The following is a 19,815-nucleotide window of genomic DNA, read 5'->3' as shown; positions in this document are numbered from 1 at the left end:
TCTACTGCTTTATTTACTAGATAAAGTAATTCAAATATCACTTGCTCCTCAGACCAGAGCAACATTATTTTAACGTTTTGTTGATTGTCTGTGGCAACCTGTGCTGAAAATATAATGAAACTGGTCATTAAATATCTCAAAGGTACTACTTCAATCAGGACAAGGATGCTCAGCTCTGGTTCCTAAGGATTACAAACCCATTAAGAAATGACCATAAGGTTCACTGTGACATTTAATGCAAAATTCCTGAACTTTTCTGCCATGGTGATTACATCAAGCTGGGATTTCAACACCATCAGGCCCACAAAAGATATTTGCATGGCAGTTTTGAAACACTTGGAACACAGATGGAATTGAATGTCATCTCACTACATACACACAGCAGCTCACTATAAAACATGGAATGAATTGTGCAAACAGTGTAACACACACATTTTGCTGACTGCATTAGCAATTACTTCAATTTTCAATGATAAAATTTTAATTATTTATGAAAAGAAAATCTGTCAGGATATTTTCTTCTCGAATGCCCAGTCAGGCTGACGCAGCTTTAGTGCTGGTCACTGTTGCTAGGCGACAATCAGTTGCTCGAAAGGGAAGTCAGCTGAATTGTTCAGAGCAAGTTTTGGCAGAATATATATAATTCTTCTTGACACAAGGAAGTTAGAAGTTGCAAATAGGTTTGAATTATATAAACAAAAATATTTTGGATAGCAATGGCATCCTTCCTCTCCTGAAGGTGCTGGCTAACCACCAATCGCCATACTGAAACAGTTATACAAGAGGAGCAAATGAAATTTTTCCTCTTACTGTCATCATGGTACGACCAGTCTGCCGGGAATGACTATCATGTCTCAAGATGACACAGGGTAAAAACAAGGACTGCAGATGCTGGAAACCAGATTCTAGATTAGAATGGTGCTGAAAAAGCACAGCAGTTCAGGCAGCATCCGAGGAGCAGGAAAATCGACGTTTTGGGCAAAAGCCCTTCATCAGGAATAGAGGCAGAGAGCCTGCAAGGTGGAGAGATAAATGAGAGGAGGGTGGGGGTGGGGAGAAAGTAGCATAGAGTATAACAGTTGAATGGGGGCAGGGATGGAGGTGATAGGTCAGGGAGGAGGGTGGGGGAAGGTTGCAAAGAGTACAATGGGTGAATGGGGGTGGGGATGAAGGTGATAGGTCAGAAAGGAGGGTGGACTGGACAGGTGGAAAGGAAGAAAGGCAGGTAGGACAAGTCAAGATGACACAGTACAGCTCTTAGGACCATATCCACCTCGAATCCAGGATGGACAGGTTACCCTGTGGCATGTATCACTTTTGCCAGCGTGCGATTTTGGATAAGAATTGTTTGAGGTAGCTTGCTGCTAATGATCCTCATTGTGGTTAGTGGTAGAGGCAATAAAGGTAGTATGTTGGGGTGGACAGGCTGTTGGGCAGGAAGCAGCGAATGGCAATAAGGGGTTATTTTTCAGCTTGGCAACCTGTGACCAGTGGAAATCCACAGGGATCAATGCTGCATCACAGCTGTTTACATTATACATTCATGACGTGCAGATGTACTGTAGTAAAATTTGCAGATGACTCAAAATTAGGTGGAAAAGCAAGTTGTGAGAGGGACGCAAACAGTTTACCTAGAAATTCTGATAGCTTAGTAAATGGGCAAAAAGTTTGCAAGTGGAATATAATGTAGGAAAATATGAAGTTATTCATTTTTAAAGAAGATCAAAAGAATAGAGCAATATTTAGATGGAAAAAAGGTGCAACACAAAGGGACTTGGGTGTACGTGTTCATGAAACACAAAGCTCGCACATGTGCAGCAGGTAATCAGGGGGACTAATGGAATGTAGGCCCTTATTTCAAGGCAGTTGGAACAGAAGAGGAGGGACATTTTGCTGCAACTGTACAAGATGTTGGTGAACACTGAAAGAAGTTTTGTTCCCCACATTTAAGGAAAATATGATTTCATTGGAAACAGTTCAGAGCAAGTTCACTGGGATGATACTGGTATGGAGAGACTGTCCTCATAGCAAAGGTTAAACAGCTTGGCACTCTACTGACTGGAGTTTAAAAAAAATGAGAGGTGATCTCATTGAAACAAACAAGATTCTTGAGGGTCTTTACAGGGTAAATGCTAAGAGGATGTTTCCCCTCATGGAACAGTCTAGGCCCAGAAGGCATAGTCTCAGACTAAAGGAGCACCAATTTAAAATGGAGATGAGGAGGAATTTCTTTGCTCAAAGGTTTGGGGAGTCTTTGTAATTCCTAACACTGATAGCTATGGGGGCAGAATCCTTGTGTATAATTAAGATTGAAATAGACATATTGTACATCAGGATGGGGAGTCAAGAGTTATGGAGAAAATGGGGGAAAATGGATGTGAGGAATGTCAGATCAGTCTCGAGATGCTGAATGGCCTACATCTGATCCTATTTCTTATGATCATATAGTTTTATAGGATGTAGCAATGTAGAGTCACTGCAAAAGATGTACTGTACTGAGGGAACAATAATGTTTATTCCATGAGTACAACAGTGAGTACAACAACATGTGGTCAGGCATAATTAGGGGGACCTTAGAGAGTCAGTACAGTTGGTATTACTCCTTATGAAAGCTGGAATAGAGCTCCAGTCTCCACCCACAGGCTGAGAGAGAGTGGATCTGATGTAACAGCTGCATTAACTTATTAAGAACTATTACTTTAGGCAACATTTTTCCCCAAACATTTTGCACAGAATAAGCTCATTATACAAGAATGTCCCTAAGTATATTGCAGATAGAAATGCCCCATCTTCCCCCAATCTCTGACTTCACAAATGCAATTCATACAGTCATAGAGATGTACAGCAACGAAACAGACCCTTCAGTCCAACTTGTCCATGCTGACCAGATATCCAAAATTAATCTAGTCCCATTTTCCAGCACTTGGCCCATATCCCTCTAAACCCTTTCTATTCATACAAGCATCCAGATGACTTTTAAATATAATTGGACCAACCTCCATCACTTCCTCTGGCAGCTCATTCTGTACATATACAACCCTCTGCATGTAAAGGTTGCCCCTCAGGTTCCTTTTAATTTGTTTCTCTCTCACCCTAAACCTATACCCTCTAGTTCTGGACTCCCCCACCCCAGGAAAAGACCTTGTCTATTTACCCTATTCATGCTCCTCATGATTTTATATATCTCTATAAGGTCACCCCTCAGCCTGTGATGATCCAAGGAAACCAGCCCCAGCCTATTCAGCCTCTCCCTATAGCTCAAATCCTCCAACCCTGGCAAAATCCTTGTGAATCTTTTCCAAACCCTTTCAAGTTTCACAACATCCTTCCAAGAGAATTCCAAGGGACAAGAATTCCATACAATATTCCAAAAGTGGCCTAATCAATGTTCTGTAGAGCCACAATATGACCTCCCAATTCCTACACTCAATGTTCTGTGCGATTAATCTTGATGTTTCATATTTTTCTCATTCTGCATTCTCTTAAGACTGGGAACGATGGCAGGTTTCTTGCTAGAGGACTGTTGACCTCGATTCTGATGTATGGATGATTTCTCTGTTGGAGAATCTTTTATCCCTTGGCTATTCTTTATACAGGACATTTTTCTCTGTTGACCTTGTTCATTAGTCCATTATATTATCTGCAAAACACTTAATCTTCTGAAATTCCTTGGCAGAGGAACTCTTCCCTACTCACCTCGTTGCCTTGAAACATCATAATAAAAGCAAAGTACTGTCACTGTTGGCAACAAGTCATATTGGACAGAAAATGTTAACTCTAGTTCACTCTGCACAGATGCTGCTAGCCTTGCTGAGTTTCTCTAGTACTTAGTGTTTTAATATGTCCTTCCAAAACATCCACTAGTTATCCTTTAATCTTGCAACTTTCCATCAAGGAGACAACTGCTCTGTTGAAACAAATAATTTATTTGTTGTTTTATCATGGTTTTCTAGGGTGGTGCAATTTTTTTCTGTTTGGAAGAGATGGTCTCTTTATGAAGAAGCTTTGATGCCTAGGTCAGGCAATCTCTTCTTCTTGCAAAGAGGTTCTTCTGCAGCTGTACGGGGCCCTGGTGAGACCACACCTGGAGTATTGTGTGCAGTTCTGGTCTCCAAATTTTAGGAAAGACATTCTGGCTATTGAGGGAGTGCAGCGTAGGTTCACGAGGTCAATTCCTGGAATGGCGGGACTACCTTACGCTGAAAGACTGGAGCAACTGGGCTTGTATACCCTTGAGTTTAGCAGACTGAGAGGGGATCTGATTGAGACATATAAGGTTATGAAAGGATTGGACACTCTGGAGGCAGTAAACATGTTTCCGCTGATGGGTGAGTGCCGAACCAGAGGACACAGCTTAAAAATACGAGGTAGACCATTTAGGACAGAGATGAGGAGAAACTTCTTCACCCAGAGAGTGGTGGCTGTGTGGAATGCTCTGCCACAGAAGGCAGTGGAGGCCCAGTCTCTGGATTCCTTTAAGAAAGAGTTGGATAGAGCTCTCAAGGAATCAAGGGTTGTGGAGATAAGGCAGGAACAGGATACTGATTAAGGATGATCAGCCACGATCATATTGAATGGTGGTGCAGGCTCGAAGGGCAGAATGGCCTACTCCTGCACCTATTGTCTATTGTCCATTTTCTATTGCCCAGGTCCTGAATCCATGAACATTATTCTGCCTTATATAAAGACTCTCTCCATAGAGTTATATAATGATTTTCTCCATAGAGTAGTTGATCAGGCTGGATGTCTTCAATCATCCATCATTGTTGTTTGACTAGTGAAGTAAACCTTTTTAGAATCTTAGTCGTGTTACTGAAAGATTGCTGTTCACTCAGCACTATTACTGTCACTGGAATTGACTGTTCTGCTTCACCAATTTGTTCAGCAGGCTGTTCTGCTGCCTGGACACCTTCAGTTAAGGATTTGACAATGAGTTCAGGCAGGTTGCACTGCTCATTCTTGTTCTCAGTATTTGTTTTTCTGGTAAACTTTGCTAGGTTTTATCTCCTGATCTGTCAGCAGCAATAACAGGAGTGCTTTCAAACAGAACAATCCTGTGCAATCACAGATTGCACAATGAGATATGAGATCTTCAATCTTTTTTGAGATCTTTGGACACCAAACCACTAACAGAGTCTTGACTATACACCTGGCAATATCTATGCAGCCCAGAGGGAATTCACCAATGATTATGAGACGTTGTTGGTGCTCAAAGTATATGTTGTTGGCTAATTCAATTTGTCCTGGCCATTGTCCAACACAATACTGACAAATGGTAGCACTCTTGTTCTTGTCAAGTTTGGTAAAATCTCTCTTGGCTTTCTGGTCATTGTTTCTTCCTGCCTTTTAGAAATGTTTCTTTTCTGTCATCACAAGTAATCTCTGTAGACTATATCTGTTTTGCGTTCTATTCCGAGTCTAGCAAGCCCAATTAATCTTTTTTTGATTGTTCTTGATCAGTTAGTCAACTCTCTCATGCTCCTTGCGTTGCAGTGTGCCTTGTGGCATACCTATGCTTTGGACAGTCACTCCACCTTAGCCACGTGGTCTCATTTCTGTAGTGGTTTCCAACCTTTGCAGTATCAAGGCACACAACAATTCCATGGCAGGCCTTCTCCTGCGCATGCACAGTGATGTGTGTCTGAGCATGTGGATGGTTAAACCTCTGCGCATGTGCAGTATTGGAAGTCCATGCATGTGCAGTTCCAGAAGATAACACATTTGCAGTCAACAGGGGCAGCTCACACCAGTAGATACTGCCTTCAATAGCAGCCATTGAGGTTCTGAAGTAGATTGGTAGCATGGTCAAGGCCTCAAACCTCAGGGAAAGTGGTGGTACTTCCCAAAATTTTCATGGTACACTTCTCACCTTGTCATTGTACACTGGTTTAAAAAAGCATTGCTGTATGCTATAATTTCTGCTTCTTCAGCAGAGGTAACTGGCCTGTTAGGATAGTTACCTTGGCACTCTTATCAAGTTTAAATTTAACCAATGCATGTCCTTTGACATAATGCTCAATGTGCTGATGCATCTTCTTATTATAAAGTTGTTATAAATCTGAAGTATTTCAACATTGTTTGTATTCTGCGTGTGTATTTTTGCCTCTCATTCACAAATGCTGCGTAAAAATTCTCTTCCACAGAGATTCAAAAATTCTGTAATATGACAATGCGGCAAGGTTTTTTTTGTTAGTATTTTTAAAGGTTATTTTGTGTTAAAATGTTTTAAATTATTCAACAAATCTTTAAATTACATTAACTGTATGTTCTGTTATGATTTACTACTTTTAAACATTTTAAATCTGTTTCTTTGTCATCTTGACACTACTTTCAGGGATTCCTGCCTTTGTCAGGACTTCCTTGTCTTTTTAAACTATCAAAATGATGGCTATCCACATATTCCAGGGCTTTTCTGGTCTTCTACAGCTAAGATAGATTTTTCTTGATTCATCCCTAGTAAAATAGACATTTTCCTGTATTTAATGATTTAAAACTCCAAGCCCTTCATTCTACACTAAATTTTTAAATAAACATCTCCAGCTGTGGCTTTCAAACCTTTTCTTGCTAAAATCACGGTTTATTTACTGAGTCTGAGTCCTTTTAAATCTTCCAGACTTTCCATCCTTTGTTTGACTCTTTCACTACATTGTGTTAATTTTTTTGTTTTTCAGCTTAAATGCACTTTGCAGTTTTCCTGATTTTGTAGCTCTGGTCTAAATTTCTCTTCCAGGACATGCACTGTTCTTTGCTGTTGCACCTGTAAAGCACAATGTTGGTGGTGGTAATGCTCCTTGTGAGAGGCAAGGATTCTCTTTTTGGCTTTTTATTAATTTTCATAAAGTTGTTCCCTTTTCCTGTGGCAATCTCCAATGTTAACTCCAAGAGCATTCAATTGCTTCTTACAAAGTCTCCTTTGCTGAAAGCTTTATATTTTCTAAGTGTAGGTAGCTTTGGTCTCCTTTACTAGCCTACACTCTTGCTCCTTATCAACTTCTAAATGAACCTCTGCCTTTGGACTGCTGCATGTACCTTTGCATCGCTTCTATGGCTGTTGCTGTTGCTCTCTTTCAGGAATTGTGTAATCCGCTGCTGTCTGACCCTCCTGACAAAGTTTGCTCTGAAGGTGGTAAATTTATTTGCTTCAATATTTATTCTTTTCTTCTGGATTTTCTCTTTGTGATAGAGGTCAGATCTGCTGGCCGCAATCATGTGGTATTTTCCCAAATGTCCGCTCCTAGTCCCTCTACCAGTACTGGGTGAGGGTTGTTTGAAGTAATTTGCTGCCACCTATCCTCCTTTGTCTTTTTTTCACTTTAGGCCTATTCGTAGTGAGTGGAAGATTTATTGCATTACATCGATAAGTACAACTACTTTTGGTCAGGTATAATTACTAGGACCTTAAGGAACTGAGGCACATACACCTTCACTTCAGAGTATTTGGCAAACAGTTCTAAATACAAGCAATTGGAAATTGAATAGAAAAATACAATTCATTTGAGTTGGATTTTCATGAATCTTTGGGTTTTAGTTTGGTATGTTAATTTATTTTAAACAAGAAAATCACCATGACAGACAGTGAGGAGCATTTCTTTACCATTATTCAACATGTCTCAATTTTGTAATTTGTCAGTGACAAAATTTCATTGAAAATTATTTTTTGCTGACAGAACAATGGAAATCTGGCTTTGATCCAGAGCAGCCATCCCATTTCTATTCACAAATCAATGAAATATTATCCTCAAACTGACTCTTTTCATAAAGGTTTAAAGTTATTAACATTTAAATTTATTAATGTTTAATAAAAATTCATTCAATCTCTCAAGTAATCACTGTAGTGTCTCCCTGCCTTTTCTGTGATTAGAATATCAAATCAAGGCTATGGAAATGAAGTCCCAAAGCAGATTTCTGCCTGGAACCTCCAACCTTGCTGCTGAACTGTCTGACATATTTCCCTGTTGGACATTTGATGCCACTGAAACCTGACTGCACTGACGGCATTATTTCAGCATCCTTCTTGTATTCCTAAATTGGAAATTAATGGAGTGACTGTGGGTGGAAGGGGGAAGGTATGGAATTCAAAGTGAAGTCAAGTGTAGAGAAGGGGCAGAAAAATGATACCAAAACCTTGCGTATTAAATAGGTAAGAATAAGTATCAGAATTTGTACTTGTGCCCTCTAAATGGTGGAGGTGGACAGGGACTAGATTAGATTATTTACAGTGTGGAAAACAAATAATGCTTCCCAGTCTGAGATCAATAAATGTTTGATAAGTGGAATCATAGAGATGTACAGCACGGAAACAGACCCTTCGGTCCAACTTGTCCATGCCGACTAGATAACCCAACCCAATCTAGTCCCACCTCCCAGCACCCGAACCATATCCCTCCAAACCCTTCCTATTCATATACCCATCCAATGCCTTTTAAATGTTGCAATTATACCAGCCTCCACCACTTCCTCTGACAGCTCATTCCATACGCATACCACCCTCTGCGTGAAAAGGTTGTTCCTTAGATCTCTTTTATATCTTTTCCCTCTCACCCTAAACCTATGCCCTCTAGTTCTGGTCTCCCCCACCCCAGGGAAAAGACTTTGTCTATTTATCCTAACCATGCCCTTCAAGTAAGATTATTACTTATAATAATGATAGTAATAATAATAATAACGGAGGTTAAGAAAGCAGAGTTAATACTTTGGTTCTGAAGAAGGATTACTGGATTCAAAATATTAACTGATTTCTCTCCACAGATGCTGCTAGACTTGCTGAGTTTCTCCAGCAATTTCTGTTTCAGTTTCGATTTCCAGTATCCACAGCTCTTTGTTTTACTGAAGATCAATGTTAGTTTTGCATTGACTCTCATTTTCAGTGCGCTCAGCTACCTGTTAGACTATCATGATTTAAAAAATTAGATTTAATCACTCGTTCTTGATAGTATTTCTTCCGTTACTTCCTTCTGCATTGGCAAATAGGGTCAAAATATTTGGGTGAGGGGGCAAATGTATCTGGAGAAGTAGGAACAGTGTTGGTGAAAAACTGCCTGACCACATGTCTGGAGGAATGCTAGTTTTGGGAGTTCACAATTTAAAAACTGTTATTAGATTTGGCTAAATCAGAATCTAAATGTAAAGTCACCATAGTCCTACCGGCCAATAGGACTGCTCTCTCATTAGAGACAGAGGGAGAGATGATTGGCGGTGTCACTCTGAATCTCAAATCAGCCATCCAGCCACCCAAGCTAACCAATCCCCAAGGAAATGGTGAACTACGCTAAGGAAAATTAATGCTGCTATGAACAACTGAAGAATTTACCAGCATACTGTGATGCCAACTCTGACTGCAGCTTGGTAATAAAGTGCATTGCCCTCTTTTGCCATGCCATGATGAGAGTTGATCACCATCATTTCCCATTTTGAGATCGTAAGGAAATGGCATTTAGATTGTAGGCCATGTTTGCTTCTCTACAGGATTTAATGCTAAACAGCATTATTTTCACCATCATGCCACCTTGCAAATGAAGCATGCTGATGCATTCTGAAACAAATCATAAAGTTGCGTCTCTGTCATCCAAATAAAGATGAGTCAAAATCTCCTCCAATTAATCATTGGAATAATCAAAACTGTTGCCTTTAGCTTCTGGCACAAATTCTGCTCTCTAAGCCTCAATACCAGATCTCTCCATGGCACTGTCTGAAATTAATCAGATTGTTCATATACTTGGCATCTTATTTGACCTTTGAACTTCTGACCTCACATGTCTTGGACATGTAAGACTTAATATAAATGGCAAATCATTGTTCCTAAGAGTTTAAAAAAAACTAAAGACAGTTTCCTGAAGATGGTACACTGTTAAACTGGTATTTTTCAACAACATACTGTACTTTAAAGCTACAAAGAATTAAAAGGCAGAGAAAATATTCGCAATAAGAAAAATGGTAGAACTGTTTTTCTGTGCATTGCAGATCAATTAATTCATAATCTCCATCATTCCTTGAACCACATAGACCTCTATTTATAAGATAAAGTCATTTTGCACTCATACTTACGCAGGTACAGTCAATCACAAGTCAGGGAAGGTTCAATTTGTCACAAAAAAGCATGCTCATATCAAGGATTCTTGTCAGAAAGACACTTTTCCACAATTACTAATTGATCCCAGAGCCAACACAGGGACAAATTGCTTCTAAACCACATGCTTTTAAGTGTAAAAAGCTATAAAGCATGGCAGGGTAACTTTCTAAAAACTACAAGCAAAATCTATTAGACAACAAGCAATTAGATATCTCACTCTGATGACCTTAGTTTACTTCCGATCACAGTCTTTGCACTGTAATAAAAAAACAAGACTTGCTTAGAAGAATGATACACTGGTATTAGGAAATAAGTCCCATGAAAAGAGTAAAGAAAATGTATGTGTCTCATTAACTTCTAATGTGACAGCCTGAATTCCCAGAACAATTTTGTCAGTCAACCTTTAAATATTGTGCCTCCTTAATTTAACAGCAATCTGAATGGATTTGCTCGATTTCTGACTTTTAGTTGCATTTGTGATGTACAATCATTACAGTCTCATTTATATGTTTGGTTAAATGCAATATGACAGAAATAAAATGTGTCCCATCAAATGAATTCAGTGTAATAGGTGTAGGTGTTACACATGCATTTTTAAAAATCTTTTATAAAAAGTCAGCATCACTGCAAAGGCCAGCATTTATTGCCCAGCCCTAATTGCCCTTGAATTGGGTAGTTTGCTAAACTATTTCAGACTCAACCAGATTGCTGTTGATCTGGAATCACATGCAGACCAGACTAGGAGAGGATGGCAGATATCCTTTCTTAAAGGAAATTAGTGAACCAAATGAGCAAATAGAAGAAAAACAAAATGATGGTTTCATGGTAACTATTACTGAAACAAGCTTTTAATTCCAGATTTTGTTAATTTAAATTGCACCAACTGCCATAGTAGGATTTAACCCCATGTCACCACATGATGAGCGCTGAGTCTCTGGATTACTAATTTGGTGACATTTAACACTATACTGCCATTTCTCCTGAAAAGTTACATGTGCTTCATGTCTTTCTTCTTTACAAAGAGACCCAGTAAAATTGGGCTTCTTATATGCTGGCCTTAGTGAAACTAACAAGTTTACTTTAGTCCCAAGCATTGGGCACCGTAGCAACTACAGACCCAACAGAAAATCAGCTTCAGTCCATTTGGATATTCAAGTCATAAAAACAGTTTGATAATGATTTGAGTGCTTCACTTTGGGAAAAGAAGTGTTAAGATATAAGAGAAAGGGAATTTCTGTGTCTCCTCAGTAGTTTAGGTGCAGTGTGTCTGGTTTGCTAGCGGTCCAAAGGGAGAGCATGTATCTGATTGTCTCGATGTAGTCTCTGTGCACGCTTGTCTGATGGTCTAGATACATCTAATATGTGTGTGATTGAGTCCCTTCTTGCCTCAATGCAGAAAGTAGATGCAGTTTTTAAAAAATAATTTATGGACATTTGCTTGGTCAACATTTATTGCCCCTCCAAAATTATCCTTGAAAAAGTGGTGATGAGCTGCCTTCCTGACCAGTATAGCCCTTGAAATTAGATACTCCTCAGTGCCATTAGGCAGGAAGCTCCAGCATTTTGATTCAGTGACAGTGAAGATGAGGCAATACAGTTTCAAATCAAAATGGTGTATGGCTTAGTGGAGAAATTGCAGGAGGCAGTGCCCCCATGTATCTGTTGCTCTTGTAATATGGGTCATTAATTTGAAAGGTGATGTTGAGGGTGACTTGGTGAGTGTCTGCAGTTCAGCGGTTCATCTTTCAAATGATTCATACTACTGCCACTAAGCATCAATGGTGGAAGAACTGCATGTTCCAAATAATGGACTTGATGCCAAATAAGTGGGCTGTTTTGTCCAGGATGGTGTCAAATTTCTTAAGTGTTGTTGGAGCTACATTCATTCTCAGACAATATTCCAGCACACCTTTCAATTGTACCTTGATTTTAAGATGGATAGACTTTAATGAGTTAATAGGTGAGTTACTTATTGCAGAATTCTTAGCACCAGCCAGCTCTCATATTTATGTAACTAGACCAGTTCAGTTTCTGATCAATTTGTGGGCGGCACGGTGGCACAGTGGTTAGCACTGCTGCCTCACAGCGCCTGAGACCCGGGTTCAATTCCCGACTCAGGCGACTGACTGTGTGGAGTTTGCGCATTCTCCCCGTGTCTGCGTGGGTTTCCTCCGGGTGCTCCGGTTTCCTCCCACAGTCCAAAGATGTGCGGGTCAGGTGAATTGGCCATGCTAAATTGCCCGTAGTGTTAGGTAAGGGGTAAATGTAGGGGTATGGGTGGGTTGCGCTTCGGTGGGTCGGTGTGGACTTGTTGGGCCGAAGGGCCTGTTTCCACACTGTAAGTAATCTAATCTAATCTAATTGTACTGCCCAAAATATTGTTAGTAGGGGATGCAGGCATGGTAATACCATTGAATGCCAAAAGAGAGAAAAAAATAGATTCCCTTTTGTTGGAGAAGGTTATCACATCTGTATGCATGACTGAGTCTGTGACTGTCCAGACGTAATGTGAGATCAACAATTATGTTGCTGTTGTATCTTATTGGTACAGAATCAGGAAGTCCTACATCCCTAATCTTATCCTGGCAGTAACCTGTATGCATGAGACTTAAGTCTGAGAATTTAGAAAAAGGGATATTTATTTTTCCGTATAGAAGTGTGAAGGTAGCAAATGAATAGCTGTCTCCTAGAATCTGAACTAAAACAGTGCAATAGAATATTTGTCTTTTTAATGTTCTTGAATAGCATATTTTAACAAGTTATTACCTATTTTCTGTTTCAAATATGACCTACAAAGCTGTGCAGTATGGGGAGCTGGGTGCCAAGTACATATTTTTAAAACTGTCTGCATACTGGTTATGTGAATCAGTCGAAGTGCTGTTCATTCTCAAGAAAGTTCGGCTTAGATGCTGGTCACTCCACCTCCTAACTTGGAAAATAATGTCAGTATAGGTTTTGGCCCACAACTGGACAAAAATGAATACAAGCAACTTGGTAATTTAAATAAACTAAATTAATTTAAAATGTATTTATTCTATTGATTTTAAGATAAATGAGTATTGGGGAAATTCATCTAACAAAAAATTGCCAACTATATTTAGAGAATATATTTTGTGGCTTTATGTTAGAGCAACCAGGAAAAGACACAATGTGTTCTCTTTGGTTCTTCATCACATCACTGAGAAAGAAATGGATTTATTTATTGTGTTTTCTTTATTCCATCAAATTCTTGGATTTGGAATGTACCTCCTGATATTACATACATTTAAATGGGAAAAGTTGCTTCAATATTAGTGGCTCCGATTTAAGTGGTGGTTTCCATTTCTATTACTTGAAATTGAGTCTTTCTGTTAAATGTGAATTCCTGTTGGCAATTTGTGAAGCTTCAGTTTATGAAATTGGCATTTGGAAGATTTTAAATTAAGAATCTACAGCTGCCTTTATGTTGCTCTGATGCTTGTGCCAGTTAAGGTTCAGTTCAGCAAGTAGTTGGAAAGTTCTGCTCCAAGTGCATCTTTAGAGGCACAAACAGCTTTACTACAACTGCAAGTTAGAATGGGGCATCACTGACACAGGTCTTAGAGCAAGACAGAAGCAATTTTTTCAGACCATCTGTAATACTGCCTCTATTTCTATGAGCTTTCAGTTGTATACTTAACAAGAACATTACATTCCTTTTTAAGATGTAATGTACAGTTTTAAAAGTAGCACTTACTTGATATAGTAGGGCACTTTGTTGGGTGATATCGCTCGCTCCCAAGGACCTTGGACAGAAGCTGAAAACAAGAAACCAAAAGAAAAGGTTAATCCTAGAGTAAATAAGAAGAATACATTAATCATTAAAATGACTGTTTTTACACTCAGCTCAGCAGATCTTCATCTATTTGCTCAGCTGCTCGTGAAGAAGGGAAGGATTAACTTAGCGGACTGAGAAATTTTTCTATAACCTGCTTGAAATTGAACTCTTTCAACCACAAAAATAATGGTCGAACTCATGGTTTGCAAACCTGGAGAGTCAATAATTACAATGTGCATTGCTTTTAATGCCACCATCACATGTCACAGCAAGAAAACAAACAATAAAAACATGTTCAATAAATCACCATTCGAGGAATGTCATTCTGTGTTATTGTTAGCATAACTATAGGATCAGTATGATACAATGGACACAAAACAAACTTTCTGTAAAATATTTTGAATAAAATCATCTAAAAGCACAATAAAGTTCACTGGTCTTGTTTAACTAAGTATTTATTCTGATGGAAACTCCAAATATGTAAATATTCAAGTGGAAAATCAAAATCTTTGAAGGTCACAATTTCAGTTCAAAGTCACTTCAGTGATGGAAAGTCTGGATGTGAGTTCCACTCTAGAACTTGATCTCTGAGTGAGTGTTGAATTATCAGATGTACTGTCTTTCAGAGGAAACCTTTAATTTAGGCTAGTCCAGCTCACTGACGTGGCTGGGAGTGGCAATCGATGGAAAGTGGGGATAGTGGGTAGGTACTCAGATTGGCAGGTTGTGACCAATGGTGTCCCAAAAGGGATCTGTGTTAGGGCCTCAATTAATTGCCTTGTTTATTAATTACTTGGATTGTGTCATATATCCAAATTTGTTGCTGACACAAAAGTGAGACAACATTGTAGACAGTGCAGATGACAGCAATATATTACAAAGGGATATTGATAAACTAGGCAAATGGGCGAAATTGTAGCACATAGAGTTCAATATGGGATGTTAACCCTTTTGGATCAATAAAGGATATATTAAGGCTTTCTCAATAATATGAAGTTAAATACAGCGGATAATCGGAGGCTTGGAAGTTTGAGTCAGTAGATCTTTAAAATGCCCCAGATAGGTGCAAAACAAATCAAGAAAACTAATGGAATGGTGGCCTTTATATCTAGAAAACTGGAGTACAATGTTACTGAAATACAAAATCCTGGTTAGACCCCACTTGAAGTACTGTAAGCAAAACTAGTCACCACACCTTAGGAAGGGTATACTGGCTTTGGAGAGACTACAATGTAAGTTTGCAAGAATGGTATCTGGACTTCAGGGTTTAAGTTATGAGGAGAGATTATACAAAGTAGGCCTGTTTTTTTCTAGAATTTAGAAGGTTAAGGGATGATCTCATCAAGTTTTCAAGATATTAACAGGAAAAGACAGCCATGTTTACTGATGTTAAATAATACAGAATTAATCAATGTCCTCATTTTTTTTTAAAGAAAGAAAACTATGTGGTCAGTCTCTAGGAGCATTTATAAACCCTAATACAAATGCTAATCAGAAGATCTACTATTCACCACAGACAGCTTTCTAACATCTTACAGTGCTTATATGGACATTTTTTTTTACAGAGCAGCTACAGTGTTGACAAAGAAACTGTACCTGCTCGTCTAATGCACATTTCCAAGTGGTTAAGATTACTACAATCTAACAAGTACAAAATATCTCCGATAGTCTGCAGCATTATGCAATGTTTGTTTACAGAGTACCAATAAATGTTGCTATTTTGTGAATAGAAATGAAAGGTTTACATTTATATAAACCTCAAGATGTTCCAAAATGTTTTTGAGGTAATAATTTATGCTAATGTCATCTATGAGACATTTGAAGAATTATAAAAACTCCAATAGTACAAGCAGTCCTTCATTGCATTTTCTGCTATACCAAAGTTACCATAACTGACAACTTGTTAAAGTAAATATACTTTAAGTTGCCTTGAGAGTTCTACTCAGAAAGCACTCTGAGCTGACAGGTGACAATGGCCAAAATGTAAACAGGAGAATATGCATCCGCCAATCCTTCTAATTTATTCAAACCACACACAAAACATCACTACGATGGCAGCGAAACAAATGTCAATAAATGTTAGTCTCAAATTTCACCCTTCACCACTGATGATAACCAAGTTTGTGGTGGGGGTTAAAATGCTTATAGAAACTTTCTCACCAGGTCTTCATAACATGCTATGTGGCAGAAGTGGTCAGTGTTCCAGGATGCAGAATATAAAACACTGATGACTTCCAGTGTATCTGCAAACATTCTTCTTGCACACATGGAGATACAAGCTCCAATCTGTACACCCTGGCACAGGGTTTCTAATGGTTGGGCAGTATATGTTTCTGCTACCATTTGGGCAGGCAATGTGATGATCCCAATCCCACTTTACCTCTCACCATAAAATTACCTGAAATTTGTGTCAAAACAATGTTCTCTCTGAACTGTGGGGCCATTCAACAATCAGGAAGTTCCCGCAAAAGCAAACCGTAAGTTGGTCCTTTTAAAGTAACTGTGCAGAAATGTAAAGATCATGCCTCTTAAATAAATTTCCACAAGTTGAGGAAAATCTGGCTTATGAAATGAAAATTAATAGAACAATTTGATCATGGATTTCTATCCTTGACCCCAACTATTACTCTGTGCCACCTTGACCTCTGTCTGATTTGAAGTCTGTCAAAAGAAATCATCACACAGCACATATCTGAGACAACCTAAATACGGCTGAAAAGAACATTCACACCTTTTTCCAAGCTGTTCATCTTGTACTCATCAGGACATTCACAAGAATGCCAATGTAAAGTATCATAATGCCTGCTGATGGTAATATTGAGAGAAATCAGTTTCCAGCAAGAAACCTGGTTTGACAATGTGATTTTTTTCAATTTAATTACCATGGTATTCAGTCACTAAACATATTCACATAAAGCTGTTCTTTTAACAAAAGAATATAGTTTATTACTCAAAGTGAAAGGAATAATAGCTAAATATTTAAAACAAATGGAAAGATCTTATCATAAACAGCAAACTCAATGATTCAACTCTTTTTCCCAGCAATATCCTCTGCACACCCTCAGCAGCAGTGAAGTATCACTCCTTGACAGGTGCAACAGTTGTTGAAGAAGGCAAATGGTAAGTTGGTCTTCATAGTGAGAGGGTTCCACTACAGGAGCAGGGATGTCTTGCTCCAACTATACCTGGAGTATCATCTGCAGATTTGATTGCCTTATTTGAGGAAGGATGTTCTGATTACTGATGGAGTGCCATAAAATTTTACAAACTGATTCCTGGGATGGCAGGTCTGATATATGCAGGGAGACTGGATAGGCTAGGTCTGTACTTTGTAGCATTTAAAAGAATGAGGGGAAGCCTCCGAAACCTTAACATTCTAATAGGACCAGAAAAAGTAGGTGCAAGAAGTATATTCTCAATGACTGGGGAATCCAGAACCAGGACAAAGGCTTAATCTTTTAGGTCAAAGATGAGAAGAGACCTCTTCACCCGGACAGTCACAAGCTTGTGGAGATCTCTGCCACAGCAAACATTGAACATTGTTCAGGGCAAAACATTGAAGATTTTCAAGAAAGGCGTCGACATAGTTCTGAGGACTAAAGGAATCAAAGGAAATGGGGAGAAAGTGGGAGCAGTGTACTGAGTAGGAGCAGGCTTGAAGGGCTTAATTGGCTGTTTCTGCTCCTATATTCTATGTTTCTCTCTTCACTCTTCCATTGCTCACTTAATTGTTGAGGTTGCAAGTGTTTCCTTTTGGTGATGTTCTGCATATGCACCACATGTGAATCTCTCAATCTCTTTCTGAGACATGTAGGAGAGGCAATTTGCTGACTTTTCTCTGACTAAGTCTACATTATGTTATCTGTTGAACATTTTATTCTGAACTGAATCTGCTTTAGGCCTCTGGCTCTTCTTTCTCTCGGTCATAAAAGTTCAACATAGTAAACACTTCAGCAATTAACCCACCATTAGCTCCTTTAATCATTTACCTAAAGTCAGATTTTTTTTAAAAAGTTCATTCAAAACATCTCTGGTTCGATTAAAGTGAAGCAAGTGTTCAAAGAAAATGAAAGATTTATTTTAGTGAAGCGAAAATCAATGTAATTAGAAAATAAAATATGTGAAATAAATATTTTTAATTTCATTCTCCCCATTATGTTATATTTATTTGCTTTACATGCAGAAAGCACTTCCAGAATGTGATTGAAGGACCACTTCAGAATATCAAAAATCTAATACTTACTGGACAGGAAGTGTTGGGATGTAGGACCAAAATCTCTATGTGCTTCATGCAGCTGCTTCAAGCGTTCATCTATGGATATCTGAAAAGAAAGAGAAGGAATTATTAGAATGGCTGAAAGGATATATCCAACTGCTATTTTTATTAATTGCAAAACAACATTTCCTCATTGACAAGATTGTCAAGGAGTTAAAAAGTGAATATCGTCGTACACCAATCTTCACTTTCTGTGACCAATAAATTTTCATCTAATTTTCTTCTTGGGGCTAAAATATTTCGACAAACCCTATGACAAGTAACTAAAAAAGATCAATGGGAGAATACCTTTAACACAAATGGGATTTATCTTCCTTTCTCCTTCCAAGTTCCTTATATTCTGATAAGAAAGATTATAAGTAAATGTTTAGAAGTGTCACCATTAGGACTTACTTGGCATCTATAGTTATAGTGACACAATCTCTGGCCAAAAAATGAAAATTTCAACTTACATTTAAAGTAAATTTGGCTGAAAGTTGTGGTAGATTATGAAAATACAATACGTGAGTTGGTAAGGGGCGACACGTGGCACAATGGTTAGCACTGCTGCCTCACAGTGCCAGAGACCCAGGTTCAATTCCTGCCTCAGGTGACTATCTGTGTGGAGTTTGCACATTCTCCCCATGTCTGCGTGGGTTTCCTCCCACAGTCTAAAAATGTACAGGTTAGGTGAATTGGCCTTGCTAAATTGCCCGTAGTGTTAGGTGAAGGGTAAATGTAGGGGAATGGATTTGGGTGGGTTACCCTTCAGAGGGTCGGTGTGGGCTTGTTAGGCCGAAGGGCCTGTTTCCACACTGTAACTAATCAAATCTAAAAAAATGCCATTTGTAGCACAGTCCTACCTCAAAATTATCCTACCCTGGTGAATTATATATGCCCACTGAACAGCAGAATCATTGTGCTTTAGACAGAGATCAGTGATTTCACAACTGTTGGAAACTCAGCTCAAAGAGTTTAAAGACTTTTTCTCTGTGAGCCCTAGGTATGGCATGACCATTACTGAAAACATGCAATATGATTGTATCCAGGTTGCCAACAGGAGTAACAAGCCAAGGTGTTCAGTGGGTAAATCACCACAAAACAGCAGGGCTAACATCTGAACAGTCTGGATTCAAGACAGTGGCTACTGAAGATTGATACAGATTAATATCATTGCAGATCAATAATGCCAGGATAACAGACACAGAAATGTGTAACTCAATGCTAATGGTCACAAAGATATTGCACATTTAAGGAAGAATCCCTTACTATATATAATAAAGGGTTTGGTCCTGCAGTGAAGCAGGCAGGGAACATATACATGCTTGCAGTCATTGACCCTCCATCTTTCAAGGGAACAAATTATTTTTCTCTCTTCGGTTTCCTCCCAAAATCCAAAGATGTGCAGGTTAGGTGAATTGGCCATGCTAAATTGCCTGTAGTACTAGGTGCATTAGTCAGGGGTAAATGTAGGGGAATGGGACTCTGTGGGTTGCTCTTTGGAGGGTCAGTGTGGACTTGTTGGGCCAAAGGGCCTGTTTCCACACTGTAGGGAATCTAATCTTCTACTGCAGGTCAGCATCAGAGATGGTGAAGAATTCCTGACAGGGAGCAAACACATACCTGTGACCTCTTGAGCGAAAGTGTGCACAGCTAACTCAGATATTACTGGTGATACCCACCAATTAGAAGAAG

At 38.9% G+C, this 19,815-nt stretch overlaps 1 protein-coding gene across 7 annotated transcripts in view; it reads right to left on the bottom strand.

Moving 5' to 3' along the window:
* The window catches only part of dmd (dystrophin), a 1,983,095-nt gene that overhangs the window by 129,894 nt on the left and 1,833,386 nt on the right, over positions 1-19,815 (bottom strand). For 6 of the 7 annotated variants that reach the window (XM_060833515.1, XM_060833512.1, XM_060833517.1 and 3 more), the window contains 3 exons: positions 18,109-18,187; positions 13,785-13,845; positions 10,296-10,325 (listed from right to left, as the gene is read on the bottom strand). In XM_060833515.1, the coding sequence (XP_060689498.1) occupies positions 10,296-10,325; positions 13,785-13,845; positions 18,109-18,187 (170 nt within the window). The remainder of the gene's footprint in view (positions 1-10,295; positions 10,326-13,784; positions 13,846-18,108; positions 18,188-19,815) is intronic. The other variant, XM_060833514.1, reaches the window with a different exon arrangement.

Source organism: Hemiscyllium ocellatum, chromosome 12 (assembly GCF_020745735.1).
Source record: "Hemiscyllium ocellatum isolate sHemOce1 chromosome 12, sHemOce1.pat.X.cur, whole genome shotgun sequence".
Classification (NCBI taxonomy): domain Eukaryota; kingdom Metazoa; phylum Chordata; class Chondrichthyes; order Orectolobiformes; family Hemiscylliidae; genus Hemiscyllium; species Hemiscyllium ocellatum.
Note: the sequence above shows the minus strand (reverse complement) of the source record. Positions and strands in the feature narration are given on the sequence as shown.